Source organism: Myxine glutinosa, chromosome 14, assembly GCF_964187855.1.
Source record: "Myxine glutinosa chromosome 14, kmMyxGlut1.1, whole genome shotgun sequence".
Lineage (NCBI taxonomy): Eukaryota > Metazoa > Chordata > Myxini > Myxiniformes > Myxinidae > Myxine > Myxine glutinosa.
The window spans coordinates 50,868,735-50,893,513 of record NC_136274.1 but is presented as its reverse complement, the minus strand read 5'-3'; the positions used below and the strand labels follow the sequence as shown (position 1 = coordinate 50,893,513).

Genomic DNA, 24,779 nt, shown 5'->3' with positions numbered 1-24,779 from the left:
CGATATCCTTCTTGATGGAGAAGATGAAAAGGCATTGCCTGGGGAAATACTTCAAGAAGTCAAGGACCATTTGAAAGTCCTAAGTACCAATTTTGAGGGTTACTTCTCAGATATTGATGATCTTAGCATGGAATCCATTTGGATCCAGAACCCTTTCTCGTTTGATATTTCTACGACGAGTGACAACGATTTAGTGAAGGATGATTTGATAGAGTTCCAAGAAGATCAAAGAAAAAAAGCTGATTTTGGAAAGGCTGGGCTGGATTTTAAGCAGTTTTGGTGTGAGCAGATAGCAGCTTACCCTAGCTTGGCGAAGAGGGCAATGAATGTGTTGGTTCCCTTCACAACTACGTATCTCTGTGAAACAGGTTTCTCTGCATTATTGAACCTGAAATCAAAGTGGAAAATCGACTTGATGTATCCGATGATATGCGAGTGGCGTTGTCACGAACTGTGCCACGATTCCATATTCTGATTGCACGAAAACAGCAGCAACAATCTCACTAGATTAGTAAAACGGCTTGCATAAAACTTGCATGCTTTAGTTTAGTTTGTTTTGTTACTTTGTCAACAAATAAATAAATAAAGAGGGATGAAATCCTAATGATTTTCTTTCTTGTTCTGTTCCTAATTATCCATATGTAAAACGAAGCTATTGAGATATTTTGAAGTCACACTGGAACCTAATGGGACTGATAATCAGGTGCCGATCCCCAAACTTAGCCCATTTTCTGGGTAATAAGTTACCAATTTTCATCCAAAAAAATAGGCAATTAAAGTAAAAACACCCCTCAGAATGCACCACAGACAACCTAGAAATCAAAAACATTTATAGGGGGACATGCCCCCAGTCCCCCCTAGCTATGCACACCTTCGGTGCACCGTATGGCAAAGGGGGTATGGGGACATCGTGGGCAATCCGTTGGGGGTCTTGACAGGGAAAAAGGTTAAGAACCCTTGCTCTATTTTATCCTTTAACTCTGCTGTTGTTGTTTCTTCCCTCTCTCTACTGTTCCTTTTCCTTCTGTTGCATCCTGAATTGAGGTATAACAGTTTTCTGTTTCTAAATGTACAGTGTACAACTCTTGAATCGACTGGATGTCTGTTGCACAACATTTTAAAATGAGGGACGTAGATTAGAATGGATAAAAAGGCACCCTGAACCATTCTACCTTGATTACACCATTTTATGTCCTTGCAACAAAATTTAAAAAACAACAGGGTGACATAAGAAAAGTTGAGATCTTTATCAATCCGATGCAACAACCAATGCTGGCAGACAGGCCCCACCTTAACATTCATATGAGGGACAGCGTGCTTACTGACGCAATGCCTCACGTGCGAAACACCAATCTTGACTTTTTTTGTCGGGTTGAGAATCAAACTGAACCACATAGCTCAGAGGCAATTGTGCTTGCTACCTTTGCACCGTCGTCTTAGATGAAGGTAAATATAGACTTACATAAATGAAAAGCAAGGCTAAAGGTTGTATTGAATGAACATTTGAGCATGGCACTATAATTGAGATCATGTACGATTACCCACTTCCCCTCCTTTCCTCATGGAACATTGGAACATGCAGCATATTAGTTATAAAAATCCTCTTCTCTCAACCCATTTATTGTCTGCAACGGTAGCACTATTTCCCTGATACAGCATTGACTATTGCTACACGCATTTATGGACATTTACCTGGTGTAATGTACTGACACGATGGTGCAGTGGTAGCGCACTTCCCTTTGAGTTGCGCAGTCCAGGTTAAGTTATTGGCTTGTCCATAACACATGTCAGAGCAGGACACTGCCCCACAAAGCGGGCTGTCTCTTGGATTGACGTGAAGCTGGCGACCTACTGCTCACATATAGTCGGCGGATATTAAAGATCCTGCAGTCTTTCGACGAACAGCAGGCGAGTTATCGCTGGCACCCTGGCAACATTCCAAAAATCCCTGCTGTAGCCTACAGGGGGGCACAGCATCAGCAACATATCCGCACTCCCTAGCCATGAGGCCACCAGGAGCCACGTGATGTATGCGAGAGAAAACTAAGCTGGTGTAATGAAACCAAGGTAGCACACCTACGACATAAAAATGAACTCTTTAAATTCGGGTTGAAATGAAAATTTTCCTAAAACCGAAGGTGTTCGCTTGTATTGTGCATTGAGAGAAGTCTCCACAACACACCTACTAGGTAATGGCATCATTATCGTTGCAGTTTTGTCACTGTTCAGGTTGTAACTGTGACCTTCTTGCCGTGACAGGGAAACCTCAAGGTTGAAAATCCCAACGAACCGAAGGTATACGAACACATGATCTCACAATACTTTGTTTCCATGACAACGAAGGTTTTGCTCACTTGCACCATCCAATAGATAACTAGTCGAACGGTGCTCGGTAGAGCACAAACCTCCGCCAGGCTGAACAGTTTACGTTTTGCATCCCGCCAATAGGCTGGATCTGAATCCGGACCTGAACTTAAATCAAATTGGCTTGTTCTTGTCACCAAGACAACGCATCCACCTAGTTTTCTCATAATCCGTCCACAATTTTTTGAGATATCGTGCTATGTATAGTTTTTGGCCCTATCTCTCAAATGTGAAGAATCGCTTTAAACTCATCGTATCTGAATCCGGATCTTCACCAAAATCTAATCGGTGAATTCTTGTCAAACATCCAACCTGTCCACCCGGTATCGTCCAAATCCATCCATACCTTTTTGAGATATCGTGTTAACAAACAAACAACACAACATGCATTTTAAGGCCATTTTCCCTGCTAGATCGGGGGTTAGCCTTGCGGTCCCCATGACAATCTTCTCCATTTTGCCCTATTTTCTGCATCTCTCCTTGTTAACCCCCTTGCCCGCATTTCTTCTTCCACCATCTTTAGCCAAGTCTTTCTCGGTCTTCCCCATCCTCTACTTCCTTCTACATTCATTTCCATCACTCTTCTCAACCAGTCACTTTCATCCTTCCTCAACACATGACCAAACCATCTCAACCTGTTCCTCTTCACAGCACCAATCACAGGCTCTATTCCCATCATCTTTTGCAATTCATCATTTGTCTTCCTCTCTCTCAACGATACTCCGCACATCCACCGAACCATTCGCATTTCCACCCTTTCCAGCCTTCGTTGCTGCTCTACGTTCATTACCCATGTCTCGTTCCCATAAATCACAACACTTCTCACGCATGCAGCATACACCTTTCCCTTCAGCTTCAACGACACTCCCCTCCTCGTCAGCATGCCACTCAGTTCCCGAAACTTCTTCCATGCACATCTCACTCGAGCAACCGTTGCCGAGTCTGATCCACCTTCTCCATTCAGCATGTCTCCGAGGTAGCAAAATGTTTTCACACCTTCCAGCTTCATGCCGTATCCAAGATCCAACTCAACATTTCCTCCATCTGCAGCTCCCTCTGTGCACACCTTACATTTGAATGTAGCTGCCACACTGGTTAATGACCCTCTCAGACCACTACATTTTTGATGAACCCACTCAGCGCACATTGTACATTGAATGGAGTTCACTCCGACACCCTTCCTGCACACAGCACATGACCACTTCCCACTTCTTTCCACCTCACCACATGCTTTACCACTTGCTTTGCTTAACAAACAGACAGATAAATATGGGTGAAAACACAACCCCCATCCACCTTCGGTTGTGGAGGTTATGAATGTCACGCTAATGCTGACTTTTTAATATAGTACTTCTGGTGACATCACGTTTTGTCAACTCTACACATTCTTTCGGGGCAGTAGTATAAGACTTTACATACCTGTACCTGTACCAAACAATAGTATGGGTAAGTAAAGATTGAATTGTCATGGCTGTTTTCAAAATGGCACCTTATGGTTACATCATTATCTTAGAATGCAACTCACCAGCAGCACGACGTATCGAAAAAGTTTTCTTTATCATCGTCGTTTACATGTAATCCTGCTGTAAAATTCAGATTGTGCTGTATGAAGAAGAAGAGTTCTGTGGACGAAGTCAAGAGATGTGTGTGGCCATCCCCGAGCTCACAGACTTGCTGCAGGAGGCTGATCCAGATGTTCCACATTCAGTGGGGTCTTTACGGGTGCTTGCTGGACTGTATGTACTGTACATTTGCAGAAGATGCACTGTAACACACATTCATGTAAATTAGCCATCTACATATTACATCCACAAAATTGAGGTTTTGTGAGGGGTTGGGGCGGATGAATGAGTGTGATAGGGGATCAAAGGCAAAATGTTTCTAGTAGGCCCTATATGGGAAGTGGACTGTACTGTATGTGAATGGACATAAAGGGGTGGGATAGGGGAGAGAGAGGTTCAAATTCTATACCAAAGATGTTTCTCTTCTGGAGGCATAAATAGGTTTATTTTAATACTGATCTTAACCTCATGGGGGATGTTGCGTACATGTAGGAGAAAGACATGAGACATCAGTGTACTTTCACGTGCATTACAGGACATTGGGAGACAATAAAAAGACCAACACAGTGTGTGGGATTTTAAAGCTGGGATTCCCGCACCATGAGCTAATCAAATTGTCAGATGGGAATGCAAAACAGGCCAATGCATGATGAAGCACATGACGTATACGTGTTATAATTCAACAACAGAAACAGAATTTGGAAATTGTCCACTTATAGACTATACAGGCAATGAGTAAATGCCTCTCAAAATCTGTACTGTGTAGGCAATCCACATGGAGGAAAGAAGAAGAGGACAATAATTCAGCTTAATTAAATAAAACACATTTCAAGAAGATGATAACTTACAGACCGGCCTGATTTTCAGGGGGGTTTTTTTTCCAGTATGACCTCACACGTGGTTATAGGGGCACATTACAGAGAACGAATAGCGATCGAGGAGCAATTGATGAAAAACATTCCGACCTTGTAAATTATGTCAGTGGTGAAGTAGATTATTGTGGTGAAAAGTCAAACCATGTTGTGCCAAGATAGCTTGGTGAGCAACTAGCGTGCTGCTGAACCGTCTGGTCAAAGGTTGCTGAAGCCACAGCAAGGTTGCGCAGTTGTCTGAAACTGTCACTCAGGTGGTGTAGTAGCAGGTGGAACTGAATCCTGGCAGTGTGCTGTACATCATAAGGAGGACATTAAGCTGGCTATCCCATTTGCAACCATAAAACTATCTTGTGGTTTAAAGCGTTACACTGTACATCGCAATGACAGGTATTAATCTATTGTACCCTTGATGGCTTTTTCAACTTCAGCAATGTATTTGTGTGTTTGTTCCAGCTGGGTGGCTTACGAAGAGCCTGGATTTCAGGGTCGCCAAATGCTTTTTGAGGAGGGCGAGTTTCCCCGGCCATCGGCCTGGGGTGGCCACGCTGGACGTCTGCGCTCACTACGGCCCATCTGTTGTGTGAGTTTAACCTTTCACAGTCATTCGATGTTTTCATTTTCATTTTATTAAAAAAACAACTTAAATCTTACTTTGTTATGAGAATCTCTTTACTTACTTTATAGGTTAAAATTGGTAGTTTTTGGATAAGGACATCTTCAATTATTAAGCATCTTCATATGGTCATTATTAGGATTGCTGATGAAAGGATGTAACTTCACATCGACAACTAGAGTGGCACGGATCTGGATTCGGACCTGAAACAAAATCGAATCGTCATGTTCTTGTCACCTTCCCAACTCACCCTCTAAGTTTTGTCAGAATCCGTCCACAACCTTTTGAGATATCGTGCTATATATCGTTTTTAGCCCCATCTGTCAATGAATGGTTGCTGATGTTGTTGTTTCATATGCAGCACGTGGCTGCTGGTTGCACCATTTCTGGAAGTGTGCTGTACCGTTGATGCAGTGCCCCTGTTACCAGTAAAAACCACCTTTAGAGGCCATTTTTCCCCGCAAAGCGGGGGTTGGCCTTTTTCGGGAACCGTGGTTGTTGTTGTTTTTCGGTCCCCTTTTTGAAGCAATGTTTTACGGCCGGATGCCCTTCCTGACGCCAACCCTTTTTGCCGCCTTTAACGACAAACAGGGAATTACCAGTGAACTGGTACTCAATTAGCCGACCTCGGAAGGATGACAGGCTGAGTCAACCCCCCTGGCGTTAATTCAGCAATCGACCGGGATTCGAACTCAGGATCCTAGGATCCTAAGCCGGCACCCTAGCCGCTAGCCCAACACCTGTTACCAGTAAGATGGTACTTATTTTGCCAACCTCGGAAGGATGCCAGGCTGAGTCAACCAACCTGGTGTTAATTCAATGGCATGACAGGGGCTCAAACTCTAGATCCTAAGATCTTAAGCCAGCCACCTTAACAGTTAGTTCAACACCAGGCTTACTCAATGGTGAAGAATCACTTTAAAAATTATAGTATCTGGATCCGGATTCGAATGTTCACCAAAATCTCATCATTTCATCCTTGTCACACACCCAACCAACCTTTCCTCCAAATTTTGTCTGAATCCTTCCACAACATTTTGAGATATCCTGTTAACAGACAGACAGACAGACCGACAGTGTTGAAAACATAACCTCCATCCACCTTCGGTGGTGGAGGTAACAATCACTACATTCAAGGGCATTGAATTTTTATTTTTATTTTATAGGATTGTTTTTCTTCCGAAAGAGATATGTCCGAGTTATTTATTGGAATGTTTGGGTGGTGCTGCCTTTTCATAGTTGGGAGTTTAGTTCCCATCCCAAATTGCCCTGTGTGCATCAGTTATCCCCTATAAAGTGTGGACAAGCACCACATCTAAACTGGGACAGGTGGGGAAGGCAGTTTACCCCCTCAGTGAAGGGCATCTGAACAATCTTCATACTGATGCTTTCAGCTGGATTTGTAGGAAGTGAGTCTAGTGTTCTCACCACAAGGCCACCATTGTGTAATAAGAAAGGCATTCAAAATTCAAAACACCCAAACACATTTCACCAACTAAGAATTACATTACAGACAAACAGGAAGTACAGATATACAGGATGTGTAATCCAATATGATATGACAACCATGGGACACAAATTCCTAGTTGAAATAAAGTTGTTTATCATTACTATTTCTGTGAAGTATTTGGTTTGTTTGCATCACAAGCAGGGCCAGGTTTACAATTGCTCCAAAGGCACCTTGACGCCAGGCCCACGCGCAGGAGGGGCCCAGAACATAAAGTTTTCCTTCTAAAAAGCAAACGTGTGTATGTATGTGTGTGTATATATATATATATAAAATATACAGGGTGAGCCAGAAATATGGTCATTTTTAACACTCGTATAAGGGTAATAAAAAGTTGTATTTCAAAATAAATTCTTACAAGAAAGTGAAGTACATAACATGCCATTTATTTGTGGAAAAGAACATCTAGGAGATGCGCACCATTTCGTCTGACACATTCCTCCAATCATGGACGCCAATTTATTCATGACGTTCTGCAACATGGCCCCATCAATTTCATCGATTTCGCGTCTGATGTTTTCCTTAAGTTCATGAAGAGTTTGTGGACGGTTAACATACACTTTGTCCTTTAGATATGACGACAATAAATAATCGCATGCAGTCAAATCGGGTGACCTCGCTGGTCATGGAATATCGCCGTTTCGGGAAATGACATGCTTTGGAAAGAGCGCCCTTACAGTAGTCATGGACACTCTGGCGGTGTGGGAGGTTGCACCATCTTGCTGAAACCGTGTCATTGGGCTCTCTTCTGCAAATCTGTTTAAATCTCTGGAGAGGAAGTTAGAAACCATATCGGTATAATCGAGCTGCAGTAACAGTAACAACATTTCCGTTATCATTCTCAAAGAAGTAAGGCCCTATGATGCCGAACGACAAAAGTGCACACCACACTGTGACTTTGGGACTGTGTAACAGTTTCGTGTGCATTTCTCTTGGGTTTTCGGCTGCCCCAAAACGAGTATTTTGTTTGTTGACATAGCCGCACAGATGAAAATGTGCTTCATCAGACATGAACAAATTGTTAGCAATGTTTTGGTTTTCATTTCCGTCCATAAATGAAAGCATTCCCTCACAAAAATTATTGCGGACAATCTCATCCTATTGGCTTCATTCCTGGACAGTTTGAATTTTATAGGGATAAAAGTTTAAATCCTTATGCAATATGCGGCGTAGTGACGTGTGAGAAATTATTAAGGCTGATACATGTTTTTGGTGGTGCAATGCAGACTTCTCAAAACTGACTCCCTTACACGCTCAATGTTTTGTACCGTTCTTACTGATTTGGGTGCTCCCGGTGGTTTCTCTTTTAAAGTTGAACCGGTCCTCTCAAACTTCTGAACCCATAACTTGATAACACGAACAGACGGCACATTTCCATGATGTTGAACATTGAAATGGAGTTTGAATTGACATTGTGCAGCAGTTGCACTATCATTATTCTTGTAAAAAGCTTTGATAGCGAAAGCGCGTTCTTCACCCGACCAGTTCCACATGGTCAAAAAATAAAAAATAATAAATGTGCATGTTATGTACTTCAATATCATGAATGAATTTATTTTGAAATACAATTTTTTATTTCCTTCACAATCATTTCTGGCTGCAGAGAATTTCTGGCTCACCCTGTATATATATGAGTATATGTATATATGGGGGCAGCAAGGAGCATGTATATATTGTTATGGTTTTTAGAACCTTCACATGTAAATTTAGTAGAAAATTCCCTCATAGATGACCCCTGTGTACATTTCCCCTTAATTGGCTGTTAATTAAAGATTGCACCTTAGTTAGTCCATGTACAACACGTAGGACACCATAGGACCTCTCAATAGTTATGTCATTAGTATGTGTTTCAGGTAAGGCTGTGTTTCCAATAGTTGACTCTACGTTGCATCAAAGAAATAAGATAGTTCCCCTTTCAATTTTCCCCAATCGCCTCTGCCAAGTGCCAGTGACAGTTGGGCTGTTTCGTTGGCATTACACCGCCAAAACTCCATTGCCCACGAGGCCAGGATCGGAGAAGAAGGGCGTGGCCCCACCTCGTCATCAAAGGTGGAGCCAGAGAGCCCCGAAGGACCAACCAGGGCTCGGTGAGCATGGCTTGATAGGGCGTGGCAAGAAACATCTGGTGAGTTCGAGAGAGTTCCATGGGCGTGGTTATAAAACCCTTGGCGCGAGGCCCCCACCAGAGAGACGCAGGAGGACTTTCAAGACCCACGGTGTTGGAGACGGATGAGCAAGGAGCACCGGAGAGAGACGCGATACCAACCAGCACTGACGACCGGGTTTTCGCCACTGCACCGGAGCGTGACGCTCACGTGGGCCACCAACGGCGTGCCGCGATTCCTGAACTTCCCTGCCCACCAGTTCTTTGGACCGTCTGCCCTTCTCATCCTTCCTGCCATTCCTGCCTGAAAACCCCATTAGTGTACGTGAGTTTGTTCTGTTTGTCTTGTCCCTGGGTATAAGTAAGCTTGTAGTAGGATTTGCGCTGTGTCTTCTTCTCCTGTATATTACTTTCGTTACTTCTCTTCCTTTGGTCTGTATAGTTAATTAATAAATACCTGTTCCTCCTTACTTTGGTTTCATTCTTGTCCGATCGCTTTCGTGATTTCTTTCAATTGAGTACCTGTGGCACGATTTTGGCCGAACCGCTTATGAATCGGGTTAGTCCTTTGCTAACGGTTCAGAATCCGGATTGCTAAACCGCTCGGCAAACTCCATCTTGTCCGGGATTCGAGCGCTTCTTGTCTCCCTGTTTTGCGGAGGGATTGATAAAGGTATTCGGGCTAATACCTGGACCAATAACCCTGATCAATCCCACCCCGCAAAAGAGCGTTACAAGTACCAGGACCGGTCGGACAGCCAGCTTAACAAGACAAGGGGTTTAACCCCCCCCCTTGCTAACGGGAGTGCCGTCCCCTGCATCCATAACAATTGGTGTCGGGGAGTGGGATTTGGGCCCGAACCAAATTTTTAACATCTAAAATTTTGGTCGAAATTACGAGCGGCCGAAATTTTATTAAAACATCTAAATTTTAAAATCGTGCCATGGATGATCAAGGCGGTCGAATGCCGGTGGGGGTAGAAGAAGAGGGTTTGGAGGTAACCCAGGACCCCAGGGAGGAATTGAGAGAGGGGGAGGAGGAGAGCGACGAGGATGTGGTCGAGGGGGTTTCAGGTGCACAAGATGGCGGCCTCGCGCACGAGGTTGAAGGCGCACAAGATGGCGCCTCGCACGTGGTGGCCGCGGTAGCCGCGCCCGCGGCGCAAGTGGGATGGATAGACATGCAAGCCCTCATTGCGCAGCTGCAGGCCGCCATGCAAATGGGGATGGGAGAACAATTGGAACAAATGGAAAACAGAATGGGGGAACAATTGGGAAGCCAAATTGGAGCAATGAGGAATGATATGGGAAGCCAAATCGGGGAATTGAGACATGACTTGGGAAATCAAATCGGGGGGCTAGAAGCCAAATTTGAGGGTTTAGACAACAAATTTGAGGGTTTAGACAACAAATTTGAGGGGTTAGACATCAGGTTGGAAGGGCTGGAAGGTAAATTGGGGGGCCAACTGGAGGATGTGGGTAATCAAATTGGGGAAATGAAGGATGGGTTAACGGGGTTGGAGAATAGAATGGCCACCCAGGAGAACCAAATGGAAGGGGTGAAGAATGGGTTAGAGGGGTTAGAAAACAATATGGAAGGCAAATTGAGGGAAATAGGGGAGCAATCCGCCCGGGAAATTAAACAGATGGGGAATCAGATAGAGGAGGTAAAAATCGGGTTGGAAAGTAAATTGGATGCCCAAAGGAATGATTTGGAGCAGATGAGGGCGGCATCTACCAAAGAGATGGGAGAGATGGGGGAGGATATAAGGAGCGGAGTGGGCAAAGAGGTCGCTGGGGTACGCGAGGAAGTAAAGTGGGGTGAGGAGCGCATGGAGAAAGAGGTGAGGAACAGCACGGCTAGGTTACAGGGGGGGAATAGAAGACCTGACGCGGGGAGTAGAGCAGCTGACAGTGGGACAAAAGGAGTTAGGGGAGCAGGTGGAAAAGAACACGGCGATAATAGGGGGGTTGAAAGCGACGCAAAAATAGATCAAGAAAGAACTAATAGCGACAAAGAAGGAATGTCAGACGGTACATGAGGGACTGACGAAGAGGTTAGAAGAGGTGGTAGAGACAATGGAGACAAAAGAACGGGAAGTCAGGACGCACATAGAAACGACCAAGGTGGCCTTAGAGGGAGAAATTGAAGGGAAATAAAGGAGGTGAGACAAAAATTAGAGGAAGTGGAAGAGGGGGTAAGTGAAATTAAGAAGAGACGGAGGGAGACTAAGAAGGAGATAAAGGAGGAGGTGATGGAGTTGGTGCAAGGTCTGTGCTCACAGCGTGATGATGTGCTTACTGACCAAATAAAGAGTTTGCAGGTGGCGGAGGAGGAGCGGAAGAGAAGAGGTGCCGAGGTGAGTGGCGATATGCTTGGGAATGTATATGGTGTGAGGGGAGATTCAGTGAGCTTGGGTGTTGGTCTAGACCCGGGCGTTCGTGAAAGGCCGCTGGTGAGGTGTGCGACTGGTGCAGAGTGTGTGGACGGAGGAGGTGTGCGAGGATGTCCGACTATGGGGAGTGCGGAAGGTATTTGTGAGCCAGGGTGTGCGGCGGTGATCGGGTGTGTGCAAGAATGCACCCCCATGAGTGGTACCGAGTATGTACCGGGAGAGGGTGTGCAAGAAGGTGCATGAGAAAGGTGTGGAACGGAGGTGTGTGTGAGGAAAAAGTGTGCACTGAGGAGTGAGAGTGCTGTCGAGAGTGAGAAGGAATGCACGACAGAGTGTGGTGGTGAGAGTGGCACGTGGAGTGAGATGGATGAGGAGCGGGTGCGAGGAGGCACATCTGAGTTGGTGGTGGTGCGGGTGCGGGAGGGCACATTGAAGCGTGTGATTGGGTGTGCAAAAGAGTGCACACCCATGGTTGTCACAGAGAATGTGACCGAGGAGTGGGCGCGAGGAGGTGTGTTGATGAAGCGTGCGAACGACGAGTGTGTGCCAAGGTGTGCGGTGGTCAGGTGTGTAATGGAGTATGTGAGCGTTATGAGTAGACCTGAGTTTGTGCGAGGGGAGAATGCACGAGCGAGTGCTGTGACAAAGTGGGTGGGATATACGAGTGACGTTGGAGCGCCGGGTTTGGAGAGTGTGAAAGGGGTCGTGTATGTGTGTGGGCATGCGAGTAAAGCATCGACGCTAAACGGAGCAGCGGTTAGACCGACGTTTAGCCGACGCGAGCCCTCGGTCCGTGACCGGGCTTTGGGTACTGCAGGAACCGGCGGGGGTCGTAATCACGGCGGTTTCAAAAGAACCGCTGTGCGCGACCTGGGCCGGGCCTCGCCCTGCATGGTCGCGTCCGCGCTCTGCTAAGCGGAGCGGGCGGCCCGGTGCGAGGGAAGGTAAGAAGGGTCGGGACGGCGACCCCTTGTCGTTGCGGCGTTCCGGCCGGGCGAGATTGGACCATCGGGCGGGAGAGCGAAAGGCTCCGCGCCGAGGTGCACCTTGGAATCTCGGGCCGAGTAAACCTCCCCTGAACCGAGTGCCGGACGGACCCACCCGCGGTAGACAAACCACCCGCCTTCATTGCTCGGCTTTGCAAAGCCGCGCTTTGAGAAGGTAATGACGCACGAGGCTCGAAGATTAATGGACGATGGTAGGGATAGGGCAGTAATGATTGGCAAATTGAATTGGCAAATTTGATGGGTAAAAAATGATTGGCAGTAATGATTGGCAAATTTTGATGGGCAGAAAATTGGATGGGCAAAATTAATAGTGAGGGATGCCCGATGTGGAGGAATTAGTCTAGTAGGAAGATTAGGTCCCCCTGCACCCCCTGGAGATATACTTCTAATCAGTGTTTCTAGATTGGAAAAAATGTGTAGAAAATGACTAGCTATGGCCCCAAGCTGAAAAAATGTCCCACATACCATTTTTATGCAAATTACTGCTGCCATTATCAAAAAAACGATTTTTGACATATCTCAGCCAATATTGCAGATAATTGAAAAATGAAGGTGTCTAGACCCATGTTTTGAAGGGCATAGATCATGATAGAACTATTCATAACATGATTACATGTGTCTATGGTATACTAGTATGCATATTAATGCTGTAATTACAAAATAATCAGTTTTACAAATGATAAGGATACGTTAATACTGCAGATAACTTAACATGGTACATAAGGGGTCTAAACCCAGGTATTTTCAAGGTTAAATGTCAACAAGATGCTCCTGAGTCTTGCATAGGGGCGGGACATTGGCAGTAACATTGGTACCACTCAACTTTTCTTCCCACCATTGACTTTGTATTGCGAGAGATTTTCACTTGCTTATTTAAAGGTTTCTCACCCAGCCCACGTAAAATCTACCAACTCCTGCTGTTAACTCCCAAACATATTTTTTTATGTTATCCAATCACAGTGCAGAAATGACAGACTAGAGATCCAAATTAGTGCTGCTATAGCTGCCATTTTACATTTCCATCCATGTAACATGCGCGCTCGCGCGCTCGTATCAATTGGTAATGTCGCGCGCTCGTATCAATTGGTAACGTTGATGTTATTGAATACCTCAGTTGAAAGTTCAGTCTTCCATTCCATCTGTGTGTTGTTCTTGGTATTCATCCTCCAATCTAGCCAGGTAAGATGCTAACTATAATGTTACTCACACTCTTGACTTCAGTTTCTGCATGAAATCATAAACAGGCAGAATAACAGCTGAGCCAGCTAGCACCATGTTAGCTAACGTTAAAGCTAGCCTCATCTATGTACAGTATGTTCCTAATGTCGGTGTAACTTAAACTTTTGTTAATGCCAAACATGAGACATATCTGTTGACTTCTGTATATGAATTGAACCAGAAAGAGGCACGACAGCTGAGCTAGCTACAGTAACTTAGCACAATGTTTCATTGGCCTAGATAGCTAACGTTAGTGTGGAAGAATTTAGATGTTTTAGCTATTAGCACTTTTGATGCCACTAAACATGGTTTAGTCAGCTAAAAAGTACCCTAGTGTAGAACATGACTCAGAACCTCTGTTACCTCACTGAAAACTCAGAGCCTCCTTTCACAGGCACTTTTAACATCATTCGTGATTTCTTATTTGTCATTTAACAGTGATGGTAGACATCGACAGCAAGCATGCCCAAAAGAAAACGGAGTGTAGAACCTGCAGCCCAAAGCTCTCCTCCTACATGCATCCTTCATGTACCATCCATGTCTGATCATGGGGATTTCACGCCCCTCCGTAAAATTAAAGGATCTGCTTCAGAAAAACTGCAACTGCTTCAAAAGATCCGGGATAGACGTCTCAACCAACCGCATGACTCCCCATGTCGTATGCAATCAGTATGTGATCAGATCCCGGCAACTCTTCCTGATGACCTAGAAAGAGTAGGATATCACAGCAAGTGTTATAAGCACTTTGTCCGCCACTTTCATCGTCTGGGAGATGATACAGAACCAGGGCCATCAACCTCATCATGGCATCACTCTCCTCGTAAACCAGGAGGTTCTGCTGAACCCATCTTCCCGCCAGAGTGTATATTTTGTGAGAAAGTTGAGACCAAAGATGCTCATCGCAATACTGAGAGGCCTACAACCTTCCCATCCTTTAAAAACAAAGAAAATGCATGGGAGCAAATCGAAACACGGGCTGAGAAAATGGGTCTCTATCGACTCCATCGAAAGGTGAAAAACAAAGACCTCTTTGCATGTGAGGCCAAACACCATCCGTCATGTTTTAAAGCTTTCCGCACAGCATTCTACAACTATGAGCGTGCGATTCACAGAGCCGAAGCACCAAAGGAGCAGGCTTGCATGTCAGCCGCCCATGAAAAGGCATTCAACTCAGTACTGGAACACATTCAAACCCAGGTCATCCAGCAGAATAAAGTTCTACAGCTTTCTTCCTTGCGCTTGCTCTATGTCGAGGAACTGAAACTGAATGGATATGAGAACTCAAATTATCGGTCAGAGAAACTACTGAAACGCCTACAGAATGACCCAATCAAGGAGCATATCCACTTCACGAAGGTTGATCATGACAAATGTGATGTCATTTCTTTCTGGCTTGTGCACAGCTCAAACATAACAGTTTCCAATGCTCTCGCACGAGCATTCACACTCGGAAGCACAAACAAGAACCAAAATGTTGCCCTCCAACTTCGCCAGGGTATTCTACAGGCTTTCAGAGAGTGTAAAGACCAACCATGGCCACCAACAGCTGAAGACATGGAGCTCAATCCTGAAGACATCCTACCTCCAGACCTTGTCCGCTTTCTCAGCGTGCTAATGACTGGCAAGGAGGGCATCGAAACAGAAAAGGTGAAGCGTCTGGTCTTCTCCATTGGACAAGATCTGTGCCGTGCAGTGTCAGATGGAAAATGGAAGTTACCAAAGCACATTCTCCTCTGTGTGACTGTAAGGCACCTGTTCCGAAGCAAACAGCTCACCACAATACTACACAGGCTTGGACACTCTGAGACTACCAGGCTGGAGAGAACAGAGATGGCTGTGCTGATCGTGGAGGGGAAGGCCCACCAACTTGCCTCAACGAATGGCAAGGTAAAATTGAAAGCCCTTCGTGAATGGCGATTCAATTTGTAATTTTTCCTGAAAAAAAGGTGATTACCTGTGATGTTTGTCTAGATCTGAAACTGGCAGTGACTGGTGATTGAAATGCGGTGCCTTTTTGTGTTTCAGGTCGAGGTACGTGAACTCCCCACGATCTACAGCAACCAGGAAGAGACTGATACCAGGGTGGTTCTGTACCTCCATCATGCTGCTACCATCGGATACAAGAACGCTGTAGTCAGAACACCGGACACAGACATCCTCCTGATCCTGCTCCACCATGCCCACAACATCAAGCTGACGGTGTACCTGGATACAGGGTCAGGGAAGCATCGCCAACTTGTCAACGTCTCTGAGCTGGCAGAATCCCTGGGAGAGGACTACTGTGCCACTCTCCTGGGGTACTATGTGTTCAGCGGAGAAGACTGCACCAGTGCCTTCAAAGGGAAGGGAAAAGTCGGGCCCTTGAAAAAGCTGGAGAAGAATCCCAGGTTTCACAGGGCATTCGGTGAACTGGGTGACAACTGGGATGCCAACCCTGAGGTGGAGAGGCAGTTAGAAAAATTCACCTGTGTGATGTACGGCCAGAGTCGCGAGTCATCAGTGGACATTGTCCGTGCCAAGCTGCTACGAAAAATGGTGGGAGAGGACAAGACCCTCACATCCAAGTCCAAGGTTGATCTGGCTCGCCTTCCTCCATGCCAGTCTGCCCTGAAGCCGCACATCCAGCGTGTGAACCACCGCGTAGCATTGTACAAAAGAGCCGATCAACCTATCATCGAAAAGCCAAAACCTTATGAGGAGCAAGGATGGATAAGGACTGATGAAGGACTGTTGAAACCAATGTGGTCCAGTGGTCCCATCCTACCAACCTCACTGGTGGATCTTCTGAACACAGGAGAGCACGAAGAGGAGGAGGAAGAGGAAGGAGAAGAAGAGTTTGACTCTGACGATTTCGATGAAAATGATGATGACTGACTCAGTGTAGAATCACTAATGCTAATGATGTTTATCTAAAACAAGCAAGAGAAGAGTGGTCACATTGAGTGCTAGGACTATTTTGACAGTTGTAATATTTAGAAAAATAAAACTTTGTGTTAACGTCTGTGTAGACGGACCTTAATATGAGTCTATTATTTCGTAAAACTGTGATTATTTTGTAAATAAAGCACTAATTAGCATACTAGCAAACCATAGACACAGGTGATCTTGTTATGAATAGTTCTATCATGATCTACACCCGTCAAAACATGAGTCTAGACACCTTATTTTTTCAATTATCTGCAATATTGGCTGAGATATGTCAAAAATCGTTTTTTTGATAATGGCAGCAGTAATTTGCATAAAAATGGTATGTGGGACATTTTTTCAGCTTGGGGCCATAGCTAGTCATTTTCTACATATTTTTTCCAATCTAGAAACACTGATTAGAAGTATATCTCCGGGGGGTGCAGGGGGACCTAGTCTTCCTACTAGACTAAATGGCAACTTTGCCATCCCTCACATCCCTGGGCACATGAGCTATAGTTTATGGGGTTTGGCAGTGTAAGCTCGCCGAGGGCGGGTTTGGATAATTGTATAGGGACCTAGAGATGACCATAGGTAACTGTAGGGTTAAGTAGCGACATGATACCTGTAGTATCGCAAGATTGGAGGTCACGTCTCTTCAAAGCTGTCCATGCGCGCATGCTTTCGAAGTTAAGTAACTTTTCACAATTGTGTTTTTGTCGAAACTGTATCTTTCTTTCGGTGTGTGTAACTATTGGTGTGTCTTTAATAGTATTCTTGGTGTTGGTTTTTCATACCTGTGTACAGAATCGTCGGTTAGTTCGTGTCGCGTATTCTGAGGCCTAGTGTAGTACTAGTAGGCTACCGTGTCTGACCTTGGCTTGAGGCTTTGTTTCTGTCTCAGCGGTTCTTCGATTGTGCTCGCAATTACTTTCGGTCTCTATTTTTCACGTTTCACGTTCGGTCTCTGTCTCTGTTTTCATCTCAACTCAAAAAAAAAAAAAAAAAAAAAAAAAAAAAATTCCCTTCTCTGTTCCGTTGTTCGTTCTTATTTGTTCGTTCGTTCTTCGACCACGTTGTTCGTGATCACATGTTCAGGTCGTTAAAAAATGTGTCAACTGTCCCCTGAAGAACTGTATTCTGTCATATACTATAACACCTTTTTCTTCTTCTATAAAAGGATGCTTTCGACTTGCTCACCAAATCTATTCATTCCAAAAAAAAATTCCATCTCTTACAGTTACAGTGCCTCTTTCATACATTCCCTAAACTCTCCAGAACTCCACCCATCCTTCAGCGTCCTCAAACGTATTTTTGACTCGAAGGTCTCAAGAAACTAATTTTGCAATAAATGTTCGTTTCCCATTAATCGTACATTTTTCAAAATCCAATCTCACCCCTCCCCTCCAAATCTTCCCTATCACCCCTTTCCTCCAAAACTTCCCCATCACCCCTTCCCTCCAAAACTTCGCCATCACCCCTTCCCTCAAAAACTTCCCCATCACGCCTCCCCTTCAAAACTTCCCCATCACCCCTCCCCTCCAAATCCACCCCCTTGCCCCTCCCCTCCAAATCTTCCCCATCACCCATCTCTTTCAAATATTCCCCCTTGCCCCTCTCCTCCAAATCTTCCCCATCACCCATCCCTTTCAAATCTTTCCCCTTGCCCCTCCCCTCCAAATCTTCCCCATCACCCCTTCCCTCCAAAACTTCCCCATCACCCCTCCTCTCCAAAACTTCCCCATCACCCCTCCCCTCTAAATCTACCCCCTTGCCCCTCCCCTCCAAATCATCCCCATCACCCATCTCTTTCAAATCTTCCCCCTTGCCCCTCCCCTCCAAATCTTCCCCATCACCCATCCCTTTCAGATCTCCCCCCTTGCCCCTTCCCTCCTAAACTCCCCCCACACCCCTCCCCTCCGAGACTCTCCCTCACTCCTCCCCTCTGACTCCCCTCTCACCCCTCCTCCTCAAAGCGTCCTCCCCGCTTCTTCCCCCTTCCAACTTTCACCTTAATCTCCCACAACCTTCTGCCTCACTCTTCCCCCTCCTCAAATAACACCTCACTGCGCCTCACCCAATCACCATCAAACCTTTTGTCCGCCCCATTCTTCCCTTTCTCCAAGCTATTCTGAAATCTCTGACACACCTTCAACAGCTCTCCCTACCTCTTCCTCCTCTTCCACATCTTACCCTACCGCTCCCCCCCCCCCCCCCCTGTTCTGTATCCGATGCTCCCCCTTGCTCTTCTTTAACAGTATGGACTTCAAACATCCGGGCCTTTGCTCAAACTTGACTGATCTCTCCATACAGGTTGCTTCTGACAAACCAGACGTGATCTGCTTAACAGAAACTTTCCTCCTTCATGATGTCTCTGATTCCTTGGTATCTCTCCCAGGTTACTCCCTCCTCCGGTATGATAGACCTGAGCCTCGTCCTGGAGGGGGGGGGGGGGGGGGGTTTGCTATCTTTATAAAAAAACTCTTCCTCACTCGCCCTGCACTGCCCTCTCTCCACCTCACCCCCAGGAATACCTTTGGCTACGGCTTCCGCTTCGCTCCCACCTTTTGTTCATATGTGTGTTGTACCGTCCACCAAACAGTGTTGACTCCATCTACATCTCGCTGTCTGATAATATGGACCAACTTCTATCTACCCATCCCAACTCTCTCTTCCTCATATGTGGTGATTTCAATTGTCACCATGCCAGTTGGCTGGGTGTGGGTACCTCTCTCACCAGCCATGGCTCTTCAGCAAAGGACTTCTGTGACTCACTGGGACTGACACAATCTGTCAATTTCCCGACCCGGATCTCAGTCAACGGAGCATCTTCTCTTCTGGACTTGGTTTTGACTAACTTCCCTGAAAATGTCTGCTGCTCTTCTTCTGCTCCAATCGGCTCATCTGATCATGTGCTTGTAAAAGTGGACATCTCTCTGACCATTCTCAGAGAGCCTCCTCAGCGTCGACGAGTCTGGCATTTCACTCAGGCCAACTGGCACGGTCTTCAAGCAGCCATCAATCATCTGGACTGGTCTACCATCTCTACCGCCTCTGACATCAACTCATCCTGGGAATTCTTCCAAAGTAAATTGCTCTCTCTCATGCACAGATTTATCCCATCTCGTCTTCAGTTGTCATACCCTTCCTCCCGTCCATGGTACACGGAATCTTGTGGTGAGGCTATTGCCCAGAAACAACTTGCTTTCGTCTCATGGAAAGCAAATCCAACGGAAGGAAATGTCATTTCCTTTCACAAAGCCCGAAACAAGTGTGTGTCCACCCTCAGGAGAGCCAGGAAACAATATCGCTCCGTTCTCAGGACAGAACTCTCTTATCTGTCTCCCTCTTCCAAATCCTGGTGGCGTCTGGTCAAATCTGTTACTGGTGTTTGTTCCCCCTCCATCCCCTCCCTCACCTCAAACGGCCACACGGCTGACTCCACACGTGAAAAAGCTGAATGCCTGAACTCTGTGTTTGCCTCTAAATCTTGTGTCCAAAACCCATCCCCCTCTGTACCCACCGTACCCAGTCGTACCCAGCTGCTCCTGGACTCTGTGTCCTTTCCTCCTGACAAGGTGGAAAAGTTTCTGTCAACCCTCGACTCTGATTCTGCAACTGGTCCTGACGGCATCAGCCCACGGGTCCTAAAATCATGTTCTTCCGCTCTTTCACTCCCTCTTTCTGTTCTCTTCACCCTATCTTTTGCTCAAGGTCATCTGCCATCTGCTTGGAAATCAGCCAACATCACCGCTTTGCACAAAAAAGGTGCAAAAACAGATCCCAGGAACTACAGACCAATCAGCCTTCTCCCAATTATCAGCAAAGTCATGGAATCCTTCATTGCTTCAGATATGAAATCTTTCCTCTTCTCCAATGGTTTGATCTCTGATCATCAATTTGGTTTCAGACCTGGTCACTCTACTCTGGACATGCTGCTACTGCTTTCTCAGCAATGGATGGAGGTCCTCAATGCCAAACAGGAAATTAGAGCTGTCTCCCTTGACATATCACGTGCCTTCGATACGGTCTGGCACCCCGCTCTGCTCACCAAACTCTCCTCTTTTGGTATCCATGGAAATCTCCACGCATGGCTGGCGGACTTCCTCTCTAGTCGTAGTGAACGTGTGGCCCTGAATGGGTTTCTCTCATCTCCTCTTCCTGTTCAGGCTGGAGTTCCCCAAGGCAGTGTTCTGGGCCCTGTGCTTTTTCTGGTCTTCATCAATGATCTCTCTGACTCTCTTGAAAATCCTCTCTATCTCCTTGCTGATGACTCTACTCTCTGTCGCTCCATTCTTCATCCCTCAGATCGGCAGTCTGCAGCCTCCTCACTCTCTGCAGACCTGGACAAAATCATAGACTGGGCAAACAAGTGGAACATGTCTTTCAATCCTGACAAATCTCACACTCTTACGATGTCTCTCCGAAAAGACCGACTGGACAACCCTCCCATCCACTTTCTGAATAATCCTCTCCAAGAAGTTCTGTCACTCAAGCTTTTGGGTCTCACTATCTGCCATGATCTTTCCTGGGAAAACCACATTTCAAATCTGGCCTCCAAAGCCAGTCGCCGACTGGGCATCCTCCGTCGTGCGAAGTCCTTCCTTGGCACACCTGAGCTCCTCACCACATACAAGGCTTTTATCCGCAGCTCAATGGAATACTGCTTTCCCCTCTGGGCTGGTGCTCCTGCCTCACACCTAGCTCGTCTTCACGCTGTTGAAACCAAAGCATTCAGAATCATTGGAATCTCCCGCGATGAAGCTAACTCCAAGGGCCTCTCACTCTCTCACCGCAGGCAGGTTGGTGGTCTTTCCGTCTTCTACCGACTCCTCTCTGGCCTTGCCCCCCCAGCTCTCTCTGGGCTCTGTCCCGCAAATATTCCTACAGGTCGCACAAGATCTGCCTGCATCCCTTTTATGGTTAAACTGCCAAAATCAAGACTCTCTGCTCACCTTCACTCCTTCATTCCTCTTTTCTCCCGCCTCTGGAACAAACTCCCTCACTCTCTTCAATCCCACTCCACCCTCCAGGTCTTTAAAACAGCTGTTCACCACCATCTCTTATCCTCCCCCATCCAAAACCTTGATCTTTTCTACCCCCGCTAATTTCACCCCAATGCCACTTTTTTTAAATACCAACTTCTGTCCTGGAAGTCCTTGGTGTCCTTGTGTTTTATATTTCTCCCACCACCCCCCACCCCCTTCCCACGCCTCCTCCCCCCAAGCCCTCTCCCTCCCACACATCTCCCTGCTCTCAAATGTTGTGTGCTCTCAAGTGTTTGTGTGCTTCCCCTTCTCTCCCCATCTTGTCTTCCTCTCCCTCATTTTATATATTTTGTTTGTCTGGTTGATTTGTTTGTGAAGTAAATGTCAGCTCTTTCACGAGCCTCGATTCAGTATACAAAAAAAAAGAAAGACAAAAGTAGGGGACGTAGGTAGATTAGTTGGTTGATAACGACGAGGGAGCGCAATAGTATAAGGGGCGACGGGGAAGCGCGAGTTTTAGAAGGGAGTAGGTAGATCAGATAATGCATTGTGTTTGTGGTTTTTTATTGAATGAGGAATTGGTATGGAAGTTCTTGCTGGTGAGCATGTTGAAATGAGGAATTGGTTGAGAATGGCTGTGTGTGTGAGAATCTTTGTGTTGAGCAAATGAGGCAATGCTCGTGAATGGTGCCGTGTGTGTGAAGGAGGTGATTGAGCAGAGTATTGTGAGTGTGCGTGAATGGCATTGTAGTGAATGAAGAAGCCTGGGAGGAAAGGAGGGTGCAAGAGCCACCAGGTGTGTGTGAGCACAGGTGTGCAGGTGAACAGGTGTATGGAGAATGGTTGGATGAAATGAATGATCTGGGATACATGGAGTATGGAATGGATGGTGTGGAGTGAGTATGGTGGAAAACGTGGAGTGCAGTGGTTGGTGCGAAGGGAGTGGATGGGGAAGATGGACCCCTATCACGAATACCCGGGGAGGGTAGTTTAAGAGTAGGTAGAGGCTATAGGTAAATTGTGGTGGATATTGGCATCTGTGGTGCGTGTGGTAGAATGGTGTTTGCATGGGTGCATTAGTGAAGTGGAAATGGCTGGGCGTGTGGCCTGTTAGTGTGTATGGTTAAATGGGCACTCCGCCACTGTGAGGATGTCGGCCACGTGAGGCCGCAGGTGGGCTCTGGGAGCCGGTAGAGTTGTGAATGGGGCCCGAGGATCCGGAGGACGGACCCGGGTAGCCCAGTGCCAGAGAGGGCACCGAGGGGGTATGTGTCAGGGAGGGCCTTTCCCAGTTAGATAGGTTAGGGTAAAGGAACAGTTAAGCTCGGAGGCAACTGCAGTGGCGGAGGTGTGCAGGTGAGTAGACCTGCTAGGGGAGCCACACGACTCAGCCCTGAAATTGTGCGAAGGCACAGGGAGTTGAATCGGGGGAGTGAAACCCCAAATTGGAGAGCGCCATCGTATGTGCAATGGGAGTTCGGTTTTTAGAACCGCATAGTGTAAGATGGCCAATGGTTTGGCAGGGAAAGACCCCGGGTAGAGTAAAAAGTGTTAGTCATTTAGAGGGTAGTTAGGATTGGAATCCCCTCGCACCATCTACACCCACTCACCTGAGGTGACGACAGGACTCCACGCCATGCCATGGTTTGATTAGCTTTTTGTGCAAATGTTTTTGGGAATGTGAGACGCATCATGACGTGGGTGAGACATTGTGCTGGTTGTTCCATCTCTTCCTCCTTAAGAGGGATTGATGATGAATTGGGTGATGGCAAATTTGGTTTCATGGGGATTGTGGATGAATTTGGATTAGGGGAGATATGGGGAAGACGAGACGATAGAGACGAATTTGTAAATTGTTGTGTAAATACGGGGTAAGGGGCGAGGGTAGAGTAGGTGACGGGGGGGGGGAGGGGGGTGGGTGACGTACGTTAGGGACGAGCTTTCTCCGCTCGATCTCCAATCTCCAGGCGCACCTCACCTCTGCATTGCCTTGTGTTGATGTGTACCCTTGCGCCCTTACCCCTCGCTGACTCTGCTTTGTCTTCCTCCCCACCCATGGACCGTGCTCTCTGGGCACTGAGGGAGAGCGTGCGGGAGCCGCATCGACAAACAACGGCCAATTTTAATATTGGACTTCCGCTTCCGGTCCGGTCTGGAGAGGACGCTGGCGTTACTTGTTTGCCGCTTCTCCGACTGGGCCATTGTACATAGTTTGCTTTTCTGGTGGTCGTGGCGGATTTTTGACCATTGGGTCTGCCCTCTACTCGGTCCCGGCTCTGCTCCTGGCTTCGCCTGCCCGGCTCCTCCACTGTTTCCTCAGGCCCGCTCCCGTTGTTTGTGGCCGTTGTTTGCGGCGGTGGCTGTTTGCCGCTGTGGTCTTGATTAGCGGCTGCGGTCGTTTGCCGCTGCATTTTCCGCTTTGCCTCCTCGACCTTGGCCTCGTACTCGTCCCTTCGCTCCTGCCTGGCATGGCTCTGAGGTACTCCGCCGCAAGGCTTCTTCTGCTCAATACTCACTCCACCCCATCATGCATCTCTGCAATCAAGTACCACGGGCTCCTGCGACGACCTAGATACATTCATAGAGGCTCCTGTCGTAAGTTTGTTTACTTACAAACAGGTCACTTCATTCCCGTACTCTGGTCGGCTCAGCGCACTCCCACTCATCATCCCAGCGCACCTGGTCCCAGCAACGCACACGATCGCACCTCCTGTCTGCAAACCCTGGCTAAATCACCTGAGTTCATCCCCACCGTACAAAACAACATCAAGCTCACCCTGTTCAATACCCGGTCCCTCAACAACAAAAGCCTCATCCTGAACGACGACATTCTGGATAATAAACTGGACTTTCTCTGTCTCATTGAAACCTGGCAACAACCTCTGGACTACTTCTCACTCAACCTCACTACACCCAATGGATATTCTTACATCAATAAACCACTCTCGGAGGGCCGAGGTGGTGGAATTGCCGTAATTCACCGACAAGACATCAAGACTAGCCTCATCTCCATCTCATCTGCTCCATCATTTGAACACCTGGCTTTTAAACTCTCTGGTCACACACAGTCAGTCATGGCTGTCGTCTACCGCCCTCCCAAACCACACCCATCATTCCTGTCGGACTTCTCCTACTTTCTGACCCAGCTCTGTTCCCTCTCCCCCTCAACCCTCCTCCTCGGTGATTTCAATATCCACATGGACTCCACTGACTCCACAATAACCACTGACTTCACTGATTT

The 24,779-nt window shown here is 46.7% G+C and overlaps 2 protein-coding genes across 6 annotated transcripts in view; both read left to right on the top strand.

The window, feature by feature from the left end:
• LOC137439747 (uncharacterized) overlaps nucleotides 1-24,779 on the top strand; it is a 167,372-nt gene that overhangs the window by 105,882 nt on the left and 36,711 nt on the right. For all 5 annotated transcript variants that reach the window (XM_068135802.2, XM_068135804.2, XM_068135805.2 and 2 more), the window contains 3 exons: nucleotides 2,260-2,295; nucleotides 3,961-4,100; nucleotides 5,255-5,381. In XM_068135802.2, the coding sequence (XP_067991903.2) occupies nucleotides 2,260-2,295; nucleotides 3,961-4,100; nucleotides 5,255-5,381 (303 nt within the window). The remainder of the gene's footprint in view (nucleotides 1-2,259; nucleotides 2,296-3,960; nucleotides 4,101-5,254; nucleotides 5,382-24,779) is intronic.
• On the top strand, nucleotides 15,477-16,738 carry LOC144888850 (uncharacterized). The gene is made up of 2 exons (XM_078768367.1): nucleotides 15,477-15,533; nucleotides 15,672-16,738. Exons 1-2 carry the CDS (start codon nucleotides 15,477-15,479, stop codon nucleotides 16,518-16,520), a joined length of 906 nt encoding a protein of 301 aa, XP_078624493.1. The 3' UTR covers nucleotides 16,521-16,738.

Coding starts and splice junctions, on each gene's coding strand:
- LOC144888850 (XM_078768367.1), top strand. CDS start 15,477: ATGGCTGTGCTGATCGTGGAGGGGAAGGCCCACCAACTTGCCTCAACG. Junction 15,534..15,671: donor TTGCCTCAACGAATGGCAAG/GTAAAATTGAAA, acceptor TTTGTGTTTCAG/GTCGAGGTACGTGAACTCCC.